This window comes from Chrysochloris asiatica, unplaced genomic scaffold, assembly GCF_000296735.1.
Source record: "Chrysochloris asiatica unplaced genomic scaffold, ChrAsi1.0 scaffold00060, whole genome shotgun sequence".
Lineage (NCBI taxonomy): Eukaryota > Metazoa > Chordata > Mammalia > Afrosoricida > Chrysochloridae > Chrysochloris > Chrysochloris asiatica.
The window spans coordinates 4358891-4381889 of record NW_006408578.1 but is presented as its reverse complement, the minus strand read 5'-3'; the positions used below and the strand labels follow the sequence as shown (position 1 = coordinate 4381889).

Genomic DNA, 22999 nt, shown 5'->3' with positions numbered 1-22999 from the left:
CAAATCTTTGCATATTTTCCAACAACACTTACAACACTATAAAGACGTGCAGAAAAGAAACAGTTTCTCTTCAGGTGGTGATATGATTTGTCTTATTCTGTTTCCCCCTTTTTTTATTTCTTCTGTGGAAAATTCATAGGTAGAAGTTATGACACTGGAATTCCCCAGATTGTTTCCTTTCTGAGAGGCTTTGGACCTTTGTGATTTAGCAGAGATATGTTTAATCCCTAGGGAGCTAAATTTTTTGAGACCCAAGAGGCATGAGTACAACTGGAAGAATGTGATCAGTCACCACATTGTACACATGTATATTGTGCTATGTATATTCTCCACAACAAATCATTAAGAGTTGGGGTTTTTTCCCCAATAAGAGTTTTCAAAGAGAAATAATACTGCTTTTCTGTTACTCACTAGCAAAAACTCTAGTGCTAAAAACCAAGATTTAAAGTCTTAAGTGGTGGTGGTTATGTGCCGTGGAGTCAGTTCCAATTCATAGTGACCCTGTAGAGGGTTTCTGAGGCTGTAAATCTGTACCGGAGCAGAAAGCCTCATCTTTCTCCCATGGAATGGCTGGTAGTTTTGAACTGCTGACCTTGAAGCTAGCAGCCCGACTACAGTACTAGAGCCTAAAGTAATCCACTACAATTGTATCTTTTTTCTTTTCTCCAGTGAGGCATCTATGACACTTTTAACTAATAAACATCTCATAACCATTCAGTTGCATCTTTGCTCTAAAGAGGTAGAACTTGGCAGTAGCACCAAAACTCCCGCCTCCTCCTCTGGTTGTCTTGTTCAGTACTTTTATCATATTTGGACCATCAAGAAAGTGATTTTCTAGAGATGCAAAACACTGACTGGTAGTTGTTATCATTATTCTACCAACTGAGAACTTCAGGCGAAGTTACCTCTCATGGAGTCAGTGTTATTTTTGTTGTTAACTGCCGTGGAGTTAGTTCTGACTTATAGCGACCTTCTACAGAGTTTCAAGGAGCAGTTGTGCACCAACTTTGTGGCTCTAAACCAGCCTTGCAGCCCAGTGCTTTATCTCACAGCTCCACACCAGGACTCCATGGAGTCAATGTGAGTGGGTTAAATTAAAGCTTGTAAACAGGCTGAAGACCATACATGATGGGATGGTTATATCGTCTCAGCACACCATACATACCTTCCCAACTTGAAAGCTCCCAGGTCAGCCATGTGATTTCCATAGCATTGACCTTGAATGATAGTAACTACTCCTCCCCCTAGTGTGATGCTATAGGATAAGCACTGCACTGTGAGTCACAAGGCCGGCAGTTCAAACCTACCAGCTGCTCCTTGGAAACCCTGTACAGGGTCACTATGAGTTGGAACCGACTCAACAGCACTTAACAACAGCTGGGACTACTACTGCCACCATTTGGAGGAGTCCTGGTGTAGAGCTGTAGGATAAGCACTGGACTACTAACCGCAAGGTTGACAGTTCAAATCCAACAGGCCCTCCATGAAAACCCTATACAGGGTCACTATGAGTCAGAACTAACTTGATGGCACTTAACAATAATCATTTGGGGGATTAAAAAAAAAAAAAAGCCAACTGAAAAAAGAAAAATATCCTTACATGTCAATGCTTTATATTTATTATATTTTTCTGTGTTTGTAGAAGATTCTGGTCCAATACCATGTGTCATTGAACCATATGCTATCTAAAGTCTGTTGGTATGTGAGTTACTGTGTTGAACCGTAGAGTCCCTGGGGAGTGCAAACAGTAAATACAACTGATTACTGCCTGAAAAGCTGGAGATATGGGTCCACCCGGTGATACCTCAGAAAAAAGACCTGGCGATCTGGTTCTGAAAAATCAACCATTGAAAATCTTGTGGAGCACAGTTCTTCTCTGACATACGTGAAGATACCATGTGTTGAACTGACTTGACAGCTAGCTAGTAGTTAGCTGGTTCGATTGAACATACAGTTCAAAAATTCTAATGGGAAGGGACTTACAGATAGGAAGGAGGTGGGGGAATCTTTAGCCTCCATATATCTTTGATGCATACAATCAAAACCAAACCATGGGAGTTCAGAGCAAAAGTGAGCAATGATATATCCAAGATCAACTTTGGAGTCATTTTCACTGTTTAATTTCTATACGCAAGTCATCTTTCTTCTAGTTTTAAATAAGGCAGTTGCTTTGCTGGTTTCTGTGCTTCTGAATAGGCATAACTTTAAAGTCTTTCATCTGGGCGTTTATTCATCTTAGCTTTCAGTCCTCTTTCAAAATTAATTTGACTTTCCTGTCTAGTTATTTAGGACTCCCCAGGGCTAGGATTCAATCATACTGTGGGAATTCTGATTTGACAAATAGCCATTGTATATAGAAGCCTTTGATCCTCTACCAAGGTGTTAACTAGCAACCTCTTGTACTGAGCTGTGAGCAAGAGATCAAAGTCTGCACACCCATACAAAGTGCTTCATGGTCAACACAGGAGAATCCTTACTTCCAAGCTAGCCTTGGAGCTTGGAGTCTTCCCAAATATTTATCAATATAGACAAATTGGGATCACGTAGAACTAAACACAGAACCTAAAACCAAATCCGTGGCCGTTGAGTTGATTCTGACTCCTGATGACCCCACGTGTGTCTGTGTACAACTGTGTTCCACCAGGTTTTCAATGACTGTGATCACCTGGTCTTTCTTCTGAGGCTCCTCTGGGTGGACTCGAACCTCCAACCTTTCAACTAGCCGTCAAGTGTATTAACATTTGCACCACCCATGAACACCATAAACAGAAGATGGGATGAATTTTCCCCCTAGGCTCCTGGGTTTTTTTTCCTGTGCTTTTTGGTGGTATTGAGTGTCATGAAGCCCCTTAATCCCAAACAGGAATTCCTGACTGTGGTTTCCCAACCTCTGAAACCTGCTTAGTTTTTCTAGAGTTCAAGTATTATAATAAAAAAATAGTTTTAATTCATCTTCATTTTAAAAAGGAGCCATGGTGACACTATGGGTTAGGCATTGGACTGCTAACCCAAAGTCAGTTGTTCAGTCCCACCAGCCACGCTCGGAAACCTCCCTCTATAGGGTTGCTGAGTTGGGTTTAACTCAGTGGTAGTGGGTGGGGTTTGGGTTTGGTTGTTTTAAAAAGTGCATCCCAAAGGTGGTAGACTGTGGTTAGAAGAGTAGAGACAAAGCAGGAATAGAACTGGAAGTCCTTGAAAGTTATTGCCTTGGTGGTTAGATGCCCTGCCTCTAACCGTTGAATGCCATTGAAAGCATGAGACCACAAAGCCTCAGATACTAACCTGAATAAATATTAGTCAGAAGCCTCCACCTTGTTAGCAGTCAGGCAGTGGCTGCTTGTCTTGCTGGGCCTAACTCTGCACCTTCCTTCTTTGACAGATGGGGAGCTCTCCATATCCAATGAAGATGACTCCCTGGACAGTGGACAGTCCCTGAGCTCCAGCCAGCTGTCCCTGCCTGCACTGTCCGAGATGGAGCCAGTCCCGATGCCCAGGGATCCCTGCTCGTACGAGGTGCTCCAACCTTCAGACATCATGGATGGGACAGGTAATACCCTGGTAGAGTTGAGTGGGTCTGCACAATGTGGCATCAGGGACTTTACACCCACCTGGGCCTGTGGGTCTATTTTGGACCATCCTGAGCATCAAGATTTGGAGATGTGGATAAAACTGACCAGCGAGAACATACTGACTGTAAAAACATAACAAGGATGTGTATTATCTATAAGAACATTTCTCAACAACATCATTCTTTTGTTTTAGCATCAATTTTCCCATGTATTGGTATATTTTTTAAATTTTAATAACGTTGATCTCTTTAAAGAAGGCACACCTTATTTGTACTACTTTGATGATTTAAAATGCCATTTTAAAATTTTTCTAACACTCATTTTGGTTAAGATAGAACTAAATAATTTTACACTTGTATATGTTACCTGTCTGATTTGCCTGGTAAAAGTCCCAAGGAAGCCCTTTAATCCTGGTCCCACTATACCAGCAGTAATTACTGGACAATTTAGACTCTACCCAGAGATGATTTTTGATGGCAGTTGACTATTCCAAAGTTGTCTGAGTGGCCAATACACCTTTCTCAGGTTTGCAGGTTGTCCTGATTAGCATGAAAATGGGTATTTCCCTGCAGCCAGGGAAGAATGGTAGCCAATGTTAGAAAATGGGACTTCTTGGAGTATCTAGTATATAGGTAGCAATGCCATACCCTTTCCCCAACCATGCAGAAAATCCACGTCAGCAGGAGGAAGGGAAAGAGGAGGGTTTTGCAAAGTTAATTCTGACACTTCATTTTGGGACCCTGTGAGTCATTGTTCCATCAGCATGTCAGACACTGGTAATAATAGTGCTTCTTGAGACAGGGGGAGAATTTAGTGCTCATGAGGATTGTCAAGCTTTTGTGCGACCCAGATTAGAGAGGAAGACAAGGGCAGGAAAGGGAGGAGTCACTTAAAGACATTCCCACTGCTGCCTTGGTAAAGGCAGGAGGGTGTGCAATTGAGTTGGATTCTTCTCTAGGAGGTTTTTCCAGTTAGAGCGGTAAATTATTTTTCAGTCCAGCCTTCCCCATGCCTTTGCAGTGTGTTGGATTTGAGTGTTGTAGTGAAATCTGTCGTCATCCATTGAAGTTGCAGAGTTTGACTGTGTCATAGGTCCAGGCTGAGCACAGTAGTCAGGTATTTGCTAACTCCCCCATGCCATCTCTTACTGGAGCCAGCCACAGGTGCGCTGTGGGGAAAGAGAGTCGGGCTCAATGCAGAGCAAATAGAAATGGGGAGAAACAAGGCAGGACAAGGAAACCACAATTCTGGGAAGTGAGAAGCAAGTGTTTTAAAGGGGAAAGTGAAAGATGCTGATTTGAAGCATCCTTTGCCTTTTCAAAGTGTATAGGAGCTGAGAGGGGCACTGGTGTCCCTAAAACAGCAGACTACTGAGTGCTCTGGAACCAGGAGTAGCCACCTGAGGCTTGTGGCGTGCAGCTGTGAGGGTCATTCCTCCCAGAAACCAGCATTACCTGGTGTTCCAGAAGGGCAGAGCCAGACCCAAAGTGAGACCCAAAGCCACTCTCTCTCCCTCCCTAGCAAAGAGCAAATAGGCCCAAACCAAGGTGCCCGGCAAGTGGTTCTGAACCAATTTACAGAGGGCTCTTCATCCTTAATCTGTTTACACTTGTATCCTGTTGATCGTTGCTGGAATCATGAGTCATGTTTTTACCACATTAAAAAAATGTGTGTTACAAACACCGAACTTGACACCGGGATGCTTTTGATGGTTTTGAGCAAATGTCCTCTTTCATCTTCTCTCTCTTGTTCTTTCTACCTCTTCCATTCCCCTCTCCTTTGCCTCCCCCCATGTCCCTCCACCCTACTCTTCATCTCTATTGGATAACTGTAGTGTGCTCTTGTAACTTTCTGCACGTATGTGAGAGCTTGGAGTTGTAGGTGCTGCCAATGGTATTGCTGGCCGGCGTCCCTGTCCTGTGTTCCTGTCCCGGCTGGGCTGGCCGCTGCACTGCCGTTTGTGTAATGTCTCCTGTGTGTCATGTGGTTGTGCCCTCAGTGTCTGAAGAGAGTCCCTCTGCCGGTGAGTCTGGAGTCCTCCTGTCCCAAGATCCTTCAGCCAAACCAGTCCTGCTACTGCCCCCCAAAAAACCTGCTGCTTTCTCTGGAGACCATGAGGAGACCCCAGTGAAGCAGCTGTCCCTTCTCAAGCAACCCCCTGCCCTGCCTCCCAAACCCATTGCCAGGATTGCCAACCACTTAACAGGTGAGTCAGAGCTGAGGTCGTGGGACCCCCTCCTTCCCTTCAAGGGATGATACTTGCGTTTTCTTTGTTATCTGATTGTAACGCTTGTGAGGTTGCTCTGTGGGATATTGGGATGTTTCCCTGTATGTCTTGGTGCATGCATTTGTGAGCTAGATTTGTGTGGTATATGTCATTTGGAAAGCATGTGGTATACATCTAGTCTTTCTATGCTAAGAGTCTTCAACTGTATGTATCTGTAAATTTGCACATTTGTTTTTATGTGACTAATTGAGCACTATTTGCCCACTTCTACTGATTTGATTGAACTTCAAAATCTTTGCAGAGAAAAAGAGGAACACTTGCACCTCTCAAAATGAGTTTGTTAAAGCTTTTAATATTTTTTGCCTTAAAATTATTTACCAAAAAGTCTATGTATTTCTTCAGTTGAAATTCACTTTGGTGCTTTTTGTTCTATTTTTAAAAAATAATAGCAAAAAGAAAACCACAACAGCTACTTGCAAAATATTGTGAGAAATATTTGCTTAAATATTTAGGAACATTGGCCTAAAATGATTTTTCTTTATTTTTCTTTAAGTGTTACTTCATGAATGGACCCATGACTATTAAATTTAGCAGTTGGTGAAATTCCATTTTGTTACATTTGCACATGAATAAAATATCTCCATGTGATTGAAGGTTGTGGTATAATCAGAGATTCAGAGCCTCCTCAGAGTTGTTTCTCCAGCATGAATTGTAGTCCCACTGATATTGATAGACGGCCTGCCTTTTTATACTGGTTGGTGTTTTTACAAACAGTATACATATGGGTATTTGTAGCTTAATGTTCCTTCAGGTAACAGCCAGGTACATATATATCTGTGTGTGGTGTTTTTTAAAAAAGGGAAAGATGTTCTCCTTTTATTTATTATTTCCCCTAATGGTGTGGAAGAGTCCGTTGAGTCGCTGTAAGATAAGGAACCTCAAGGTCAGCAGTTCAAACTCACCAGCCGTTCCTTGGAAACCCTGTACAGGGTCGCTATGAGTTGGACCCTACTCAACAGCACTTAGCAACAACAGTAATAGTGAGGTGCTATAGGATAAGCGCTGGACCTTGCAGTTGCAAGGTCAGCAGTTCAAACCCACCAGCCGCTCCTCAAAAACCCTATACAGGGTCGCTATGATTCAGTACCACACCATGGCACTTACATTAATAGTTTTCAAGATCTCAGACCCTCAGAGTGAAGGTAGGGGTTACTTAACACCCACAACATGCTCTGTGCAATAGGATGTCTGAGATTTGGACATTGTGTAAACACCATATTATATATGAAAGGGCTTCAGAAAGTTCACGAGAAAAATGCATTGTTTTCATTCCGTTTTTCCACCAAGCGTCAGGGTTCCACGGCACAGCCCGGTACCCTCAGTGCCTCTCCCTCCACATCCTCCTTCTCTTTCTCCTGGCTCCATTGGCCTGTCCCCCAGCCAAGCCGACTTCCTCTGCTCGCGCCTCGGGGACCTCTGGCGGCTGGGCCTGAGTGCTTCAAGGCTACACATAACCAGGAAGCAACCTCACCAACAGGGCAGCCGCACCCACCCGTACCGAGTCCTCTTGGTGAATCCTCCACACACTCTGCCCACCGACCCACCCGCACCCCCACTCTGTGCTCGGAAGGCACAAAGTCGCCGATCTAGCTGTTGGCGCTGTCCGTCCGTGCTTGGCCCAGCCATACATCCAGCAAGGCTGGCCTGCTGTAGCCAGTGGTTACCACTCTAAGCTCTTAGGCTTTGTCCAGTGAGCTCCATAAGGTTTTAATAAAATAAGTCTTACGAGGATTTAAGGGAGCCCCTGGTGATGCAGTGGGTTAGTCACTGGGCTGCTAAGCACAGTCTACGGTACAAATCCAACAGCTGAGCCAAAGGAAAATGATGAGACTTTCTGCTCCCTAAAGATTTACAGCCTTAGAAACCCTATGGGGTACTTCCACTCTCTTCTCTCCTATAAGTTGGCTATGTGTCAAAACCAACTTGAGGCTAGTGGGCTGGGTTTGGATTTTGATACAGGAAGTTGGCTGCCAATTGTACAGAACTGCTTGTACACAGAGGCTTGAAAACGTTGGTTGAAAAATGGAACGAAAACAATGGAATTTTCTCGTGAACTTTCTGAAGCCCTTTCATGTACAATACAGTGCTTACACGATGTCCAAATCTCAGGCATCCTATTGCACAGAGCATGTTGTGGGTGCTAAGTAACACATACCTATATAATTGACTGCTATAACATATTTATAAGGTGTAATGAGGGTGGAGCACTTCAAACCTACCAGTTACTCCTAGGGAGAAAGGTGAGACTTCTGCTCCCACAAAAGATTCACAACCTCAGAAACTCTGTACAGGGTCGCTATGAGTTGGAACCAACTCCTGGCACTCAACAATGAGAGTGGAGACAGAGAAGACTATTCACCTATTTTTTAGATAGAAAAACTGAGACTCAGGAAAATTGTCTTTTCTAAGGCTGACAGGATTTTTGCAGCAGAGCCAAGATGAGGCTCCTTACTTCCCAACTCCTACTTTAGTGAATAGGAGCTCTGGTAGCATAGTGGTTACGAATCGGGCTGTGAACCGCAAGGTCAGCAATTTGAAGCTACCAACTATTCGCAGGAGAAAGATGAGGCTTTCTGCTCCTGTAAAGATTTACAGCCTTGGAAACCCTGTGCAGGGTCACTATGAGTCAGAACTGACTCCACAGCACATAAACACCACCACTACCACTTTAGTGAACATTGTTTCCATAATGCTAGGGTTTCTGGCTTGGTTTTTTGTTATGTTTTGTTTTGGTTTATCTTGATTGACTGAATATTATGGTAGGTATCAAAATGGGTCAGAAATATGTGACAATATTATTTTTTAAATATATATATAATTTGTATTGTATACAAATATGCATTATCTAAATATATAGATATAAATGTGTATATAAATAATTGGAGTCCTGATGTGGCACTGTAGCATAAGCAATGGACCACAAGGTCAGTTTGAACTGCAAGGCTGGTTCAAATTCACCAACTGCTCCTTGGAAGTCCTAACTCAAGGTTGCTATGAGTCAGAATTGATTCCATGGCACTTAATAACAACAACAACAATATAAATAATCAAGTACCAAGATAAATACTGTACAGAAAGTACTTGCGGTTCAGTACAGCTGATAGAAAAGTTATTGGAGAATGCTGAACTTGAGCTGCCCCTCAAGCATGAAGGACATTTATAAGGAAACAGGACAGGGCATTCCAGTAAAGGACAGCTAGACAAAGCCTTAGAGGAGACGATGAACACGGCAGGACTTGGGTCATTGGGGAAGTGGTTGAGCTGGGATGGCAGGTTCATCTCAGGGTATCCTGAGAGCAGGTGAGTAGGCGGGGCATACGTGGATTTAGATTTTATCCTCTAGGTAATGCAAAGCCTTGGAAAGTTTTTGAGCAGAGGAATCATACAATAAAATTTGGCTTTTGAAATCTTTTCCTGTGTCACTGCATAAAATGAGCAAAAAGAGAGGACAGGAAGGAGACTTACCAGGGAAGCCCTATACATTGAACTCCAAAGTCCTCTGTTGGATTAAGTTGAACAATATGAACCAGCAGACTAACAAAGTCTTTCAAATACAACCTCACCAGTACCTGGGCATAGCATGTCTTGAAAGAGAGAGTATGGTCATTTTAAAAGAAGAATTGACAGGATTCCTTAACTAATTGTTGTTGCTGTTAAATGCCATTAAGTTGCTTCTGACCCATAGCTACCCTGTATAGAGTTTCCAAGGAGCAGCTTAGTAAGCTTCAATCTCCGACTTTTCGGTTCAAACCAACTTTTCAATCCAGTGCATTAACCTACAGCATCACACCAAGACTCTTAACTAAGAATTCCCACTAATTTATTTTAATTACCAAATTAGTAGAAGCACTTTTCAACTTCAGCTATGAACCCTGGAGCCATGGGTAGCTTGGTATCCAGGATTCTTTATGTCTTTAGGGAAGATACCTAAATGAACCCAATTTCTGTGACTTCACTGGCCCTTTCTCAAAGAGAGAGAGGACTGCTATCTCAAACTTCATGTTCACATAGCCTGAGATGATAGATGAAAATGCATAAGGCTAATAATATCAAACCCTTAAGAAGCTCTGCTAGCGTAGTCGTTATGAATCACGCTGCTAACCTCAGGGTCCTCAGTTTGAAACTACCACTATTCCATGGGAGAAAGATGAGGCTTTCTGCTCCCGTAAAGATTTACAGCCTCGGAAACCCTGTGCAGAGTCGCTATGAGTCGGAACCGACTCCACGGCATGTAACAACAACAACAACAACAATGTACCTCTTTGGACTCCTGGTGTGGCGCTGTAGGATCAACACTGGACTGCGAACTACAAGGTTGGCAGTTCAAACCTTCCAGCTGCTCCTTGGAAACCCCATACAAGGTCACTATGACTTGGAACCAACTTGATAGCACTTCACAACAATGTACCTATTTGGAGTCCTAGTGTAGTGTTGTAGGATAAGCATAGGACTGCTAACCACAAGGTCAGTGTCTCAAACCCACCAGTCACTCTTCAGAAACCCCATACGGGGTCAGTTTGCGTTGGAACATACTTGGTGACTCTTAACAACAACAGTGTACCTCTTTAATGTGATAAAGACAAGACAGCCAGAGATGTCTGTAGACTAAAGTCTACTGCTGTCCTTCAGGGTTTAAACTTAATTAGACTGGCTTAATTTCTCTCAGAGAGGAATCGGTCATAATGAATCAGTATCACCGTGAGACAGCCACATATTCTGTTACTAACTACCCCATAGACGTCAGAATTATATCAGAAAGAAGTAGTTAAGTAAGAATTCTACAAGTGGGATTGTCATGAGTTTGGGTTAAATCGATGATGACTGGTGGAGTCCTTGGTTGGTGCAAACAATGTGCTAAGCTGCTAACCGAAAGTACCAGAGGTGCCTCAGAAGAAAGACCTGGCAGACATTAAAAAACCCTATGGAGCACCGCAGTTCTATTCTGACACACATGGGGTCACCACACGTAGAAATCACCTCAATGGCAACTGTTTGGGTTTTTTTGCAGTGAGACTTATGCTTTTAGAATGTACTCAATATTTGTTTATTTTAAATTGCCTTTTTTGTTGTTTTGGGGAGGGGGTGTGGGGACATTGAGAAAGACCCTGTGGCAGGTTAAAGTGGCAATGCTTCATGACCTGGCAGAATTCTGAAGGAAACATGGTCCTCTTGTTGGGCTGCTTCCAGAGAAGGAAATGCAGAAATCCTCTGCTGTGTCCTTTGCTTTCACTGTAATAGGAAAGTTGAAATTAACTTGGAGAAGCGTTTTGTCTTGGTTAAGTCAGTAGAGAGATGATTTTCTTCTCTTCATTTTTTTTCCCTCTCCTTCTGTCACCCTGTCTGATCATAAAGGGCAGTCAAGACAAAACCACTGTCTCCTACCTTTTAAGTTTTTCTTCAGGGTTTTATGTGTGTGTGTGTTTACCAGTGCATGAATGATGTATGCCTTCTGCTTTTTCAGTATCTTAGACGGGGCACCCACAAGTGCCTGTTGGTGAAGGACAATTACCTTTCCTGGGCACTGGATTTCTTAATCTGATTTTCATACGTAGGGAATGAAGATGGCAGCTTCCATTTCTTTAGAACATTATAGCATGCCATGTAGTCATTTGAGGTTGTTGTTGTTAAGTGTCGTCAGATTGGTTCCAACTCATAGTGACTATGCATAGGATTTCTGAGGAGCGACTAGTGGGTTTGAACCACTGACTAGTCCAGTGCTGATCCTACGGTGCTACAGCTATCAATATTATCTCCTTTTCCCCAAAAAAAGAAAATGACATTTGAAGACGTAAAATGACTTGATACGGTTATACAGCTAGTAAGTGAGATAAGTTTAGACCTTTTTTGTTTGACTCCAGAATCCTCATGTTTGTTGTTGTTAAATGCCGTCGAATGGTTCCAACTCATAGCAACCCTGTATAGGGCTTCTAAGGAGTGGCTGGTGAATTTGAACTGCTGACCTTGTCGTTCAAACCCACCTTGCAGTCCAGCGCATTAACCTATAGCGCCACACCAGGACTGCTTTCAACAGAATGTGTTGCTGTTGTTGTTAAGTGCCGTGGAGTCGGTTTCAACTCATAGCGACCCTGTGTAGGGTTACCACCACTTGGTGGTTCAAACCGACCTTGCAGTCCAATATTTTACCCTACAGCGCCACACCAGGACGAAACAAAATACCTAAACCTAAAATCCAGGGAAAAGTTCATCATCAGCTTTTTATGATTCCTTGTATGTTCTAATCCCCTTAAGAAATGAAAACTCCTGTCTCTTTAATCTTAGAACTCAAGGACAGAGAAAATAACATACAGAGTCTTTCAGAAATCAAGCTCTTCTCTAAAGGATACTTGTGAAGGTTATTGAGGAGGCAAATGTTTTATTACCTATATTGTTGTTGTTGTTGTTGTTGTTGTTAAGTGCCGTTGAGTCGGTTCCGACCCATAGCGACCCTGTACAGGGTTTCCGAGGGTGTAAATCCTTATGGGAGTAGAAAGCCTGATCTTCCTCCCGCGGAGCAGCTGGTAGTTTCGAACCACTGACCTTAGGGTTCGCAGCCCGATTCGTAACCACTACAGTACCAGAGCTCCTGTTACCTATATATTTACCACAGATTTTTTTTTTAGACAAAGAGAGGAGAAACCAGTAAAGTAAAGAGGCAGGTCCGAGCCTCTTTGGGTTAGATTTGGGTTAGATTTGGAAGAACAGTCCAGGAGACAGCGATATGAAAATCAGGAACAATATAGCACATGGGAAAGATTTGACCATAATTAGAGACTTAGCAATTCAGCAAAGAAGAGACCTGTTGTGGATCCTTAGAAACAAACCCTTCTGACAATATGAACCTGCCCAAGGCTTATTTACACTATCTTTAGAGCCTGAAATACAGGAAACGTAACTGTATTATCAGAACTTAGTTGATTGCTAGTTTCAACATTACCCAAGTATTTGCAACTGCAAATTTACGTGACAAACAGCACCCATACCCCTCCGTGATATTTTTCAGCCCAGCACTTATGCTTGTTTGATGAGAACCCAGCATCCAGTGCTTGTCAAACCAGAACTAGTATGCTTATTTGTGTGACTGTCTCTCAGATTTGGGGGGATGTTGTCACTGTTCCACGGTCACGTTCCGATTTGTCATTTAAGTTTTCCTTTTGCTCTCTTTCACCATTTCTCCCCAACATCCCCTACCACCCTCATTCTTGTTCTCTTTCATCCTTCCTTCCAACCCCTGTAGAATCATCAAACTGTTTCTGCCTCTGCCTTCCCTCCCAGTATTCTACTCTGCTCGTACACGTTAGCCCTCTGTGACCTTGAGCTTCATATGTGCCTTTGAGTGGAGAATGAATAGTAACTCAAAAGCCTCCTCAAGAAGTTTAGCATTGACACTCACTTGGTAACTGGTACCCTGAAGGAACAGGGAAGCTCCTTGAACTGATTTTTCATATCCATTTTCCTGTTAAATTTCCAGTCTTGATTTTCTTTTCTCCAAATGCAGAGCTTCTAAGGACTGCCTGTTGATTAAATGGAACTTATGTAGAAGAGGGGCTACCTGCTTGGATCTCTGTGATCTAGGTCGAGACTGGAACAAAACAACTTTCTTTTCTTTTCTTATTGGGAGTCCTGGTAGGTTGGGAGCCTATATTCTCAGTGTTTGTTGTTTACAAAGGTGCCCTTATATGCAAAAAAAAACCAATAATAATGTGAAGGCATTTAAACTAAGATGTGGTAGTGGTTATGAATCGGGCTGCTAATCTCAAGGTCAGCAGTTCAAAACTTCAAGCCGTTCCATGGGAGAAAGATGAGGCTGTGTGCTCCCGTAAAGATTTACAGCCTTGGAAAGCCTGTACAGGGTCACTATGAGTCAGAACCGACTCCACAGTACTTAACAACAACAACATGAGTGTTTTTGAGACCTGGTGTGGTGCTATAGGATAAGCACCGGACCACAAGGTCGGTTTGAACTACAAGGTCGGCAACTCAGATCCACCAGCTGTTCCTTGGGAGCCCTATATAGGGTCGCTGTGAGTCGGAACCAACTTGATGGCACTAAACAACAACAAACACGAGTGTTCTGTTATTACTAGTGAATTCCATATGCTTGGTGTAGCATTTTCTTTTACATGGCTTATATTTACTTCTTTCAGGCTTCAGAAATCTCTCTCCTGGCTCTTGTGTTCTGAAGTGAGATGAACATGTTTATGTTCACTTTCATGACCCTGTGATTTTGATTCAGATTCAGTTTTTCCTGTCCCTGCCTGCTGTGGTCACTTTGGGATCTGTGCTCCTTTCAAGGGTCCATCTCTGGACCTTCTCAGCTTCCTTTGTACTTGTCCTGAACAAAGTGACTCAGACTTATAGTGAACCCCGTATGTGTCAAAGTAGAACTGTGCTGCCCAGGGTTTTCAGTAGCTGGTTTTTTAGAAATACATCGCCACCTCTTTCTTCCAGGGTGCCTCTGGGCTTACTTGAACCTCCAGCCTTTCCATTACCAACCAAGCGTATCAACTAATTATGCCACTCAGGGACTCCAAACCAGTCGCTATTGGAAAATAAAAAATAAATCAGTTGTTGTTAAGTCTATTCCAACTGCGCAAGTGTGAAGCAAGGCTCAAATTCAGCAGTTCCATTACCAATTTAATGGTTCCTTCCTCCCGTATTCTCCCAGAGAGGGACAGCACTTGTTTCATTCTCCAAAAAATAAGCAATGTGACGTGTGTTTATGCAGGTGATTTATAATTTCTAACAACTTACTGATCCTGTTATTGTTTGTGCCATAATTATAAGGACAGGCACAGTGTTAAGTCTTTGATATAAACCCCTCGTGGCAGTAAATAATGTCATTTTATGCCACCCCCCCCAAAAAAAAAAATCTGTTTCAATTGCCACCCTGCCAGGGTGACATGCCCAAGTGACTCACATTATGAGTGCCTGTCACCCACTGCCAGGTGTCTCTGTCTCAATGACGTATTGTTCTCAGATGTTCGTGAAAGGAGTTCATTAAAAAACAAAGCTTTTATTTATTATTTAGAAACAAACATAAAAAAATAAATAAATACACAAGAATATTTTCTTGTGGAAAGAAACTCTGAAACAAAGTCAGTTGGTCGTGCACTATATGTTGTTGTTGTTAAGTGCCGTCGAGTCGGTTCCGACCCATAGCAACCCTGTACAGGGTTTCCAAGGCTGTAAATCTTTACGGGAGCAGAAAGCCTCATCTTTCTCCCGCGGAGCAGCTGGTAGTTTCGAACTGCTAGCCTTAAGGTTAGCAGCCCGATTCGTAACCACTATACTACCAGAGCTCCTTTGTGCACTATATAGACCCTCAGTTTTAGGATCTGGAAGGTCTTAGGACATAGTCCTGGCAAACGTCAAGGGCTGGCTGTATTTTACATGTTCTGGCTCGGATTGGGAGAATGAACCAGCTCTCTGGAGCATTTCATAGCAAGCATTTTGTTTTCCATTTTTTATTGTGATAAATATGCATATAGCAAAACACTTGCCATTGTGGGATTCTTCACATGTCCAACTCAGGGGCATTAATTGGGTTCATTATGTGACCCATTATCAGCATTAGCAGTTTCCAGATGTCTCCTAAGCATTGAGCTCCTTTTCTTTTGTTATTCTTGTTTCTCTCCACAAGGGTCAGTCAGCACATTTTGTCCTTCCAGGTATTTGACCAAGGAAAAATTGCCAGATGACCAGAGTTCCCTAAGGTGGCCTGGAATTCTGAAGACATTGATGGAACTCCTGTGAGCTCTTTTCGTGTAGCCAGGGGAAATGATGAAGAACCCTTGTTGAGGTTCTAGGGACACTTCTAGGCCCTTTATGTCTTTGTCTAGAATGGCTGTATCTGTTAAAGGAAAGTGAGAACTTTTACACACTAAAATACAACCAGCACAGGAAGGGGTAGGGGGACCATTCAAATAGAAATGGCGAGAAAGCTGACACAATGTCATGAAACAGTATCATGAATGTTGGGATTGGAACGCTAATTTGCTGTGTAAACTTTCGCCTACCACACAATAAGATGTTTAAAAAAAAAAAAATCCAGCCAGCAAATGCCTTTGAAATTCTTACAACACCTTTACTCATTAAGGAGCTAAGTGTTACAACCATTTACACGAATACATTAACCGTGTTAAATGGGCTTTTCCATGATGTGTTGATACATACATTCATTAATGGTGGGAAGAAGAAGCTAGAGGTGGATTCATTTAGCCCAGTTCATTCAGTCTGCAGGCTACCATCCTGTAGCCCAAGAGGAGTCAACAGAAGTAATCTTGGGTTTTCATTTCCTGTCTGAAGTCATAAGCCAGAGCTAGGTTATGTTCGGGAGATATGGCCCTCTTGGGTTTTGTGGCTCTGTGACGCTCACAGTTTTTATTTTCCTTATTCTCGGGAACTGGTCGTTTTGCATTTTCCACTCCATCAACGAAGACATTTTTATGAATGTACTACATCTCGTTCCATGTGGCTGCAAAGGACTTATCCATTTCTAATAAGGCAGCAGGAGGAAGCTTTGTGTTTGCCCCTCAGGACCAGCCACCATCACTGATGCAAGTAGGGAGAGCCTGTCTTCCAACAATTCATAAATATTGGGCATCAGATATAGGCAAAACAATTGTATTCAGTAAGGGGCTAACCAGGTGAAGGGGATATTTTCACCCTGGATTTTTAGAGGTGTTTTCATTTCCTAGGGTTGCTATAATAAAGTACACAAAGTGGGAGGTATAAACAAGAGAATTTTTTTGTCTCGAAGTTCTGGAGGGTAGAAGTCTAGATCCATGCTGTTGGCAAGGACATAATCCCTCTGGAGGCTCTAGGAAAAGATCCTTCCTTGTCTCTCAGGGCTTAACTGCCTTGTCACATGACTGTCTTCCATCTTTGTCTCTTCTAGTTTATCAGGACACCACTGAGATTCAATTAGGACCAGCCTTATTCTTTAGTATGTTAACTGGTAACTTCTTCAAGGAGAAACAATTAAAAGAGCTTCTTAGCAGTTTTCCATTCTTGCAGCAAACTAGACCTGAAGGGTGGCTAAGGACCATAGTCTTGGGGTTTATTTATCCAGGTTTCCTGGTCCCCAGTTTCATATTCTTTCCCAGTAGCGCTTGATATTGATGCTCGGTATCCTGTGCATCAGAATTGCCTTTCCTTTTCTCTTCCTGCAGTGATTTATTGCAAGGACAGAAAACTGCTAAGATGCTCATTGAATCTCTTTCTACTTACCCTTTATAAACAGAACCCTTACCAAACAAAAAACTCGCTCTGTTTTCTTTTTGGCTCCCATCTTCCCACCACAATCCCGGAAGCTCTCAGGCTAGATAGGCTGGATAGGCTGGACTTTCACAGGTGCTCCAAGAGTCCTAATAGAACACTACAGATGAAGATGTCGTTAAGTGCCATTGAGTTGGTTCTGACTGATGGTGATCCTTCATAGAGCTTCTGAGGAGCAGCTGGTGAATTTGAACTGTCCACCTTGCGGTCCAGTGCTTATCCTACAGCGCCACACCGGGACTCCAGATGTAGATAACATTTTGCATTTGGCAAGGCATTTTCACTTTCACTTTATCTTGTCTGACTTTCAAATGAACCAGTGGGCGAGCTGGGAAAATATTATTATTTTTATTCCAGAATCAATGAAGAGTTCATTTATTGAGCTCCTGTTATATACCAAGCACTGTGCTGGGGGATTTGATACTATACTCAGGCCATTTAGTAACCAACATGAGAACTCCGTAAAATTACAGAAAGGAGCTCTCTGGAAAAATGAATTTTTATTTTAAAAACTGGCCGTTTCTTTGAGGTGACTCAACCTCCCCCCGACACAGACACACACACACCCATACCAAGATAAGCCATGGTCTAAATTTCAGCCCCGCCTATCCTTTCTGTGTCCTTGAGTGGCACAGATGGTTGGTGTGCTCCATTGACAACCAGATGATTGGAGTTCACCCAAAGGAGTCTCGGAATCAAGGCCTGGTAATCTACTTCCCAAAAATCAGTCATTGAAAATCCTTTGGAGCCCAGTTCTACTTTGACACTCATGACGTCGCCAGAAGTCAGAGCTGACAGCAGTGAATTTGTTTTATCATCTCAGCACCTTTCATGGCAGCTGGGTAGATATGTTAATTTCTTTACTTTTCATAACAGATCTATAACGTGGATAATACCCTATTTCTGCAGTGAGGAAACGAACGCTTAGGAAGGCTGAAGGGCTTAAGTAACAGAGCTTGCTTCTTAGTCTTGAAGCTGTGATGAAGCACCAGCTCTTATGAGTTCTGAGCCAGTGGCAATTGGACCAGGCCATTCTCCCCTCAGGGAGCCCCTGCCAACCCTCAGGGAGTCACGTGGCCGAATCACCTCCTCCAGCATACCTGGGCATCTGTCTTTTGCCTCGGGCAGGAGCAGCCCTTCTCAGTCTAGTTGTGTACAGTGCCATCTGGGGAGTCTTGTCAAGATGTAGATTCTGGTTCTGAAAGCTGGGCCCAAGATTCTGCATTTCTGAGATGTTCCCAGGTGATGCTGATCCAAGGACCACAGGGATTAGAAAAGCCTTACCTTACCATAGGACAAACTGGCCAACGAGTTCTTCCATTCTGTGAAACGTTTATTGAGCGTCTACTGTGCACGTGTGAGGAAGCAACCACATCCAAAAATCAGCATTGAGTCCAGGAAAATGAAATGCATTGGATCAGCTCTGTGAAATGCTATGACAAAGAGAAGTCCAGGGATTATGGGGCCCAGAGGACAGGCCACTAAATCAAACTCAGCAAGAGCTTCTTGAAAGAAGCAATTCAGTAATGATGGTGATGATGATGATGATAGCAAAAAGAATAATGGTATTCACTGAGTAATTAATACAAGACAGTTTATGCTCATTATCTTATTTAATAGTCACATCAGTCTCTTGACATATTAATTTATCCCCATGTCACACATTGAAAAACTGACTGTCAGGCTAAGCAAATTGCTAAAGGTAACTGCTGAGTAAGTGTGATTTTATAGCTTAGTTTTCATTTCTGTTAAGGTACATTTTGGTCATCATCTTCAGCTTCATAGTTCATAGCAAGTTTAACACTGTCTCAAATAGGATCTCCACCTTGGTCTGAGTTATTTGGGACTTATTTTTGAAAGCAGGCTTCTGACTCAAATTGTACATCCCGTGAATCAAAATTTCTGAAGGTGAGACCCGGGAATCTGCCTTTCTCAAACTTCCCTAATACGACTGATGAACACCTTCATAATAACACCTGAATTATTCACTTAAAAATGGTCCAAATGCCACATTCCATAGATTCCTGTCAACCTGATATGAGAGACAGAAGAGGAAAGGCTGGTTGGTCTGAAGTGTGGTGAGACCTGGGGACTCCTGAGCCCATGGACAAGGACATAGCCATGGAGGGCTAGAGCTGAGAGTAAAGCGTCCAGCTGATATGAAGAGAGGAGAGATGCACAAGAATGCCCAAACTGGCAGATAGTATTCATTTTACCTACTATCTTCAATGGCTTAATGATCAGAACTGGACTAAAGGAAGATAAATTTGATAAAGGAAACAAGTACAAATTGCTATAATTTGATGAACTTGACCTATACTTATGCACATAGTAGCTCAAAATACCAACTGAGAGAGGAGTCTTCACATCAAGGATCAAACCTATTCCCTCTATACACAGAGTTGATAGAGATGGGTAACTGAGAGATTAATTACCTAAAATGGGGACGGGAGACCTATAAAGGCATGAGGTGACTGGTTTACAAGTTTTCAAGAGGGAGTTTAGTTTCAGAGTGTGCTGGGGGAAGTAGAATTCCCACTGAATATTTTTCATGTTGTCTAGACGGATCTGGTGAAAGGAGATAGGGATATGATTCAATAGTGAGTAATTGTTATCATGACTTTATTGCAATTGTCACAACTGTAAATAAGATTAACTACTGTAAATAAGATTACTCCCCCCTTTTTGGTACAAAAAGGGGGGAGTAGTTAATCTTACAGTCCAGGAACAGAGGACCCCAGGACCATCAAGGAAAAACAGCATGAGCAGAATGGGACCTTAACCAGAGAAGCAGTGACACCAGAGATGGAGACAGAGATGAGGACATGGAGAGAAGGAACAGCTGAGGACTCTAGACTCATGGAAAGAGAGGGACTGAGTGCTGACGGCCAGAAGGCAGCCTTGCAGAATGTGCCCTTGGGCTGTTTAAATGATTATATATTCCTAAGTGTTTTCATGTACATCCCCCCCAAAAAACTAAACAAAACAAAAAAACAGAGGGAATAGAAGCAAATACTGTTGAATGATAATGCACGGAGGACAGTGTAATCATTGCAATGAAATGATAAGTGTTAAAACTAATGTTCTCCCATGTAAACTATCACGCAATTCACAATAAAAGCTTTAAAGAAAAAAAAAAAAAAAAAGGTCAAAATGGCAAGTTTTATGTTATGTTGTTGTTGTGTGACATCCAGTCTGACTCATATAACTCCTGTATAGGATTTCTGAGAGCCGCTGGTGGGTTTGAACTGCCAACCTTGCAGTTACCAATCTAGTGCTTAACCTGCAGTGCCACAGCAGAGCTCAAATTTCATGTTTTATATATATAAATATTACTATATGCATACATATATGGCAAATCACAAGGTCTGTGGTTCGGTCGCTCCAAAGACGAAAGATGAGGCTTTCTGCTCCCATAATGATTTAAGGTCTTAAAAACCCTATACAGGGTCTCTATGAGCCAGAACCTATTGGACGCCACCTAACAACAATATACATACATATGCACATACATCTTAATTTAAAGGAATTGGACATCTTGAAAAATAAATGTTGGTGGCACGCAGTACTGTCCCAACTCATCTCTCTGTCTTTCTTACTATGAAAACATCAAACAGAAATAAGCATTGGGTGTATGGTTTTATGTGCTTCTTAATAAATGCCTAAAGGGCACATAAGGCAAACCAGAACACAACATAAGAAGACAAGAAGAATCTAGTGCACTGAATCAGCTCTGTATGAAAAGCTAAACATTCAATAAGTATCTGTAGCTTGAGACAAAATTTGGAAGAAAAGCTCTTGAAATAATCCTGTCTAAAAAGACACTAACCCTTTGCCATCTTGTTGATTCCAACTCCTAGCAACTCTCTATGGGGGTGTTCTAGAATGCAGCACACAACTTCACCCTTCTTCTTCAGAGTGGCTGGTGGGTTTGAACCACCAGCCTTGTGGTTAGCAGCCAATGCCTAACCCATAGCACCACCAGGTCGCTTTAAAGTGCTCTAATGCAGATAAAATAGAAAAATCCACCCATGAGGATAAAAGAAACCGATCACTTACAAAATGCTTCAAGTTGATAAATGATTTTAATAAAAACATTTAAATTGGGAGTGTCATTAGACAAATTTGTTTTGTTTTCTTTCTTAAATCCTTTCATTACCAACTTTAGGTTTAGACAAGCTCTTCATTAGGTAAATTGATTTTGGGCAAATGTGCCTTTAGCAAATTGATTTTAGGCTAATTGAGCTTTTACTTTTTATATGTTGGGGGCATGTGACCAAGTGTAGTAAAGCTGCCAGAAGGCAGATGTTAACAGTTGCTCTCTTGTTGACTTTGACTTCATGGCAACCCTCTGTACTACAGAAAGAAATATTGCTGGGTCCTGAGCCATGTTTGTGATTATTGGCATCCTTGAGTTCACTGTTGCAGCCGTTGTGTATTTTGAGTGCCTTCCAACTTTAGAGGGCTCATCTTCCAATACAGTATCAGACAGCATTCTACTGTGATCTGTACGTTTATTGGTAATTTTCAGAAGTAGTCTGTCTTCATTTGGGAGTTTCACTGAAACTTGTCCACTGTGGATGACTCTGCTGGTACTTTAAATACTGTTGTTATAGCTTTCAGCATCCTAGCAATATGCACGTCACCACAGTTTGACACACTGACAAACAGGTGGTGGGAAGGAAATCTCTTTGCTACTGAGTCGATTTTCAGCAACCCTAGGTGACAGAGCTCTGGTAGCATAGTGGTTATGAATCAGGCTGCGAACCTCAAGGTCAGCATTTCAAAACTACCAGCTGTTCCATGGGAGAAAGATGAGGCGTTCTGCTCCCATAAAGATTAACAGCCTCTGAAATCCTGTACAGGGTTGCTATGAGTCGGAACCAACTCCACGGCACCCAGCCACCACCTGACAGAGTAGAACTGCTCCTTAGGACTTCCAAGATATGGAACATTACGCCTGCAGGGATTAGTGGGGAGGAAAATGCAGGTAGAAGTAGAAATGGGTCGGCACTGTGTGGCCCCATCATAGCATCCCTGGAAAAACAAAGTCTTCATCTCCCCTTTGGTCCTGCTTCCTTCCCTGTGTGGATAGCATTCCTGGGCCCATCTGACCTATTTTCCAGTGATGACACCTTGCAAGTTTTGTTACTGAAGTAGTGACAAGAAACGCTGTGGGAGAATGTGACAAGAACGCTGTGGCTGGAAGTTATTAACCTGATAACTTGAGGTATTCTCAGACACTTCCTGGGCAGAGTGTCCCAGTAGACACTCCTGGCCTTCTTTTCTGGGGATCAAGCAATTGAGTACCTACCTGCCTAAGACAAATCATGGGCAAGGGGTCCCTGGAGGAAAACCCTTCACTGTGCACATTACAATTACTAGGATTGAGCTGGAGTCCCTAGGTGATGTGAATGATTAATGTGCTCAATGTTAACAGAAAAGTTGGAGGTTCAGATTTATCCAGAGGCACCTTGGAAGAAAGATCGACTTCTGAGAATCTGCCACTAAAAACACTGTGGAGAGTCTTCACATCAAGTATCAATCCTATCCTCTCTGTATATAGGGTTGATAGGGTCCGGCAACTTAGACATTGGGTGGGGAGAGGTGGAGCTATAAAGGCATGAAGTGACTGGCTTACAAGTTTTCAAGAGAGAGTTTAGTTTTATAGTGTGTGTGGGAAGATAGAGTCCCCACTGAATACTTTTCATCTTGTCTAGACAGATCTGGTGAAAGGAGATGGGATAAGATTCTTACGATTCTATAGTGAGTAATTGTTATCATGACTAATGTGACTGTCACAACTGTAAAGGTAGAAGTTTTGTAACAAAAAGGGGGGAATAGTTATCTTACAGTCCAGGAACAG

General features: G+C 42.5%; 1 protein-coding gene across 1 annotated transcript in view; it reads left to right on the top strand.

The window, feature by feature from the left end:
• Positions 1–22999, top strand: part of PHACTR1 (phosphatase and actin regulator 1) — a 765475-nt gene that overhangs the window by 652191 nt on the left and 90285 nt on the right. Inside the window, exon 7 of the mRNA XM_006864086.1 lies at positions 3380–3547. Coding sequence (XP_006864148.1) covers positions 3380–3547 — 168 coding nt within the window. The remainder of the gene's footprint in view (positions 1–3379; positions 3548–22999) is intronic.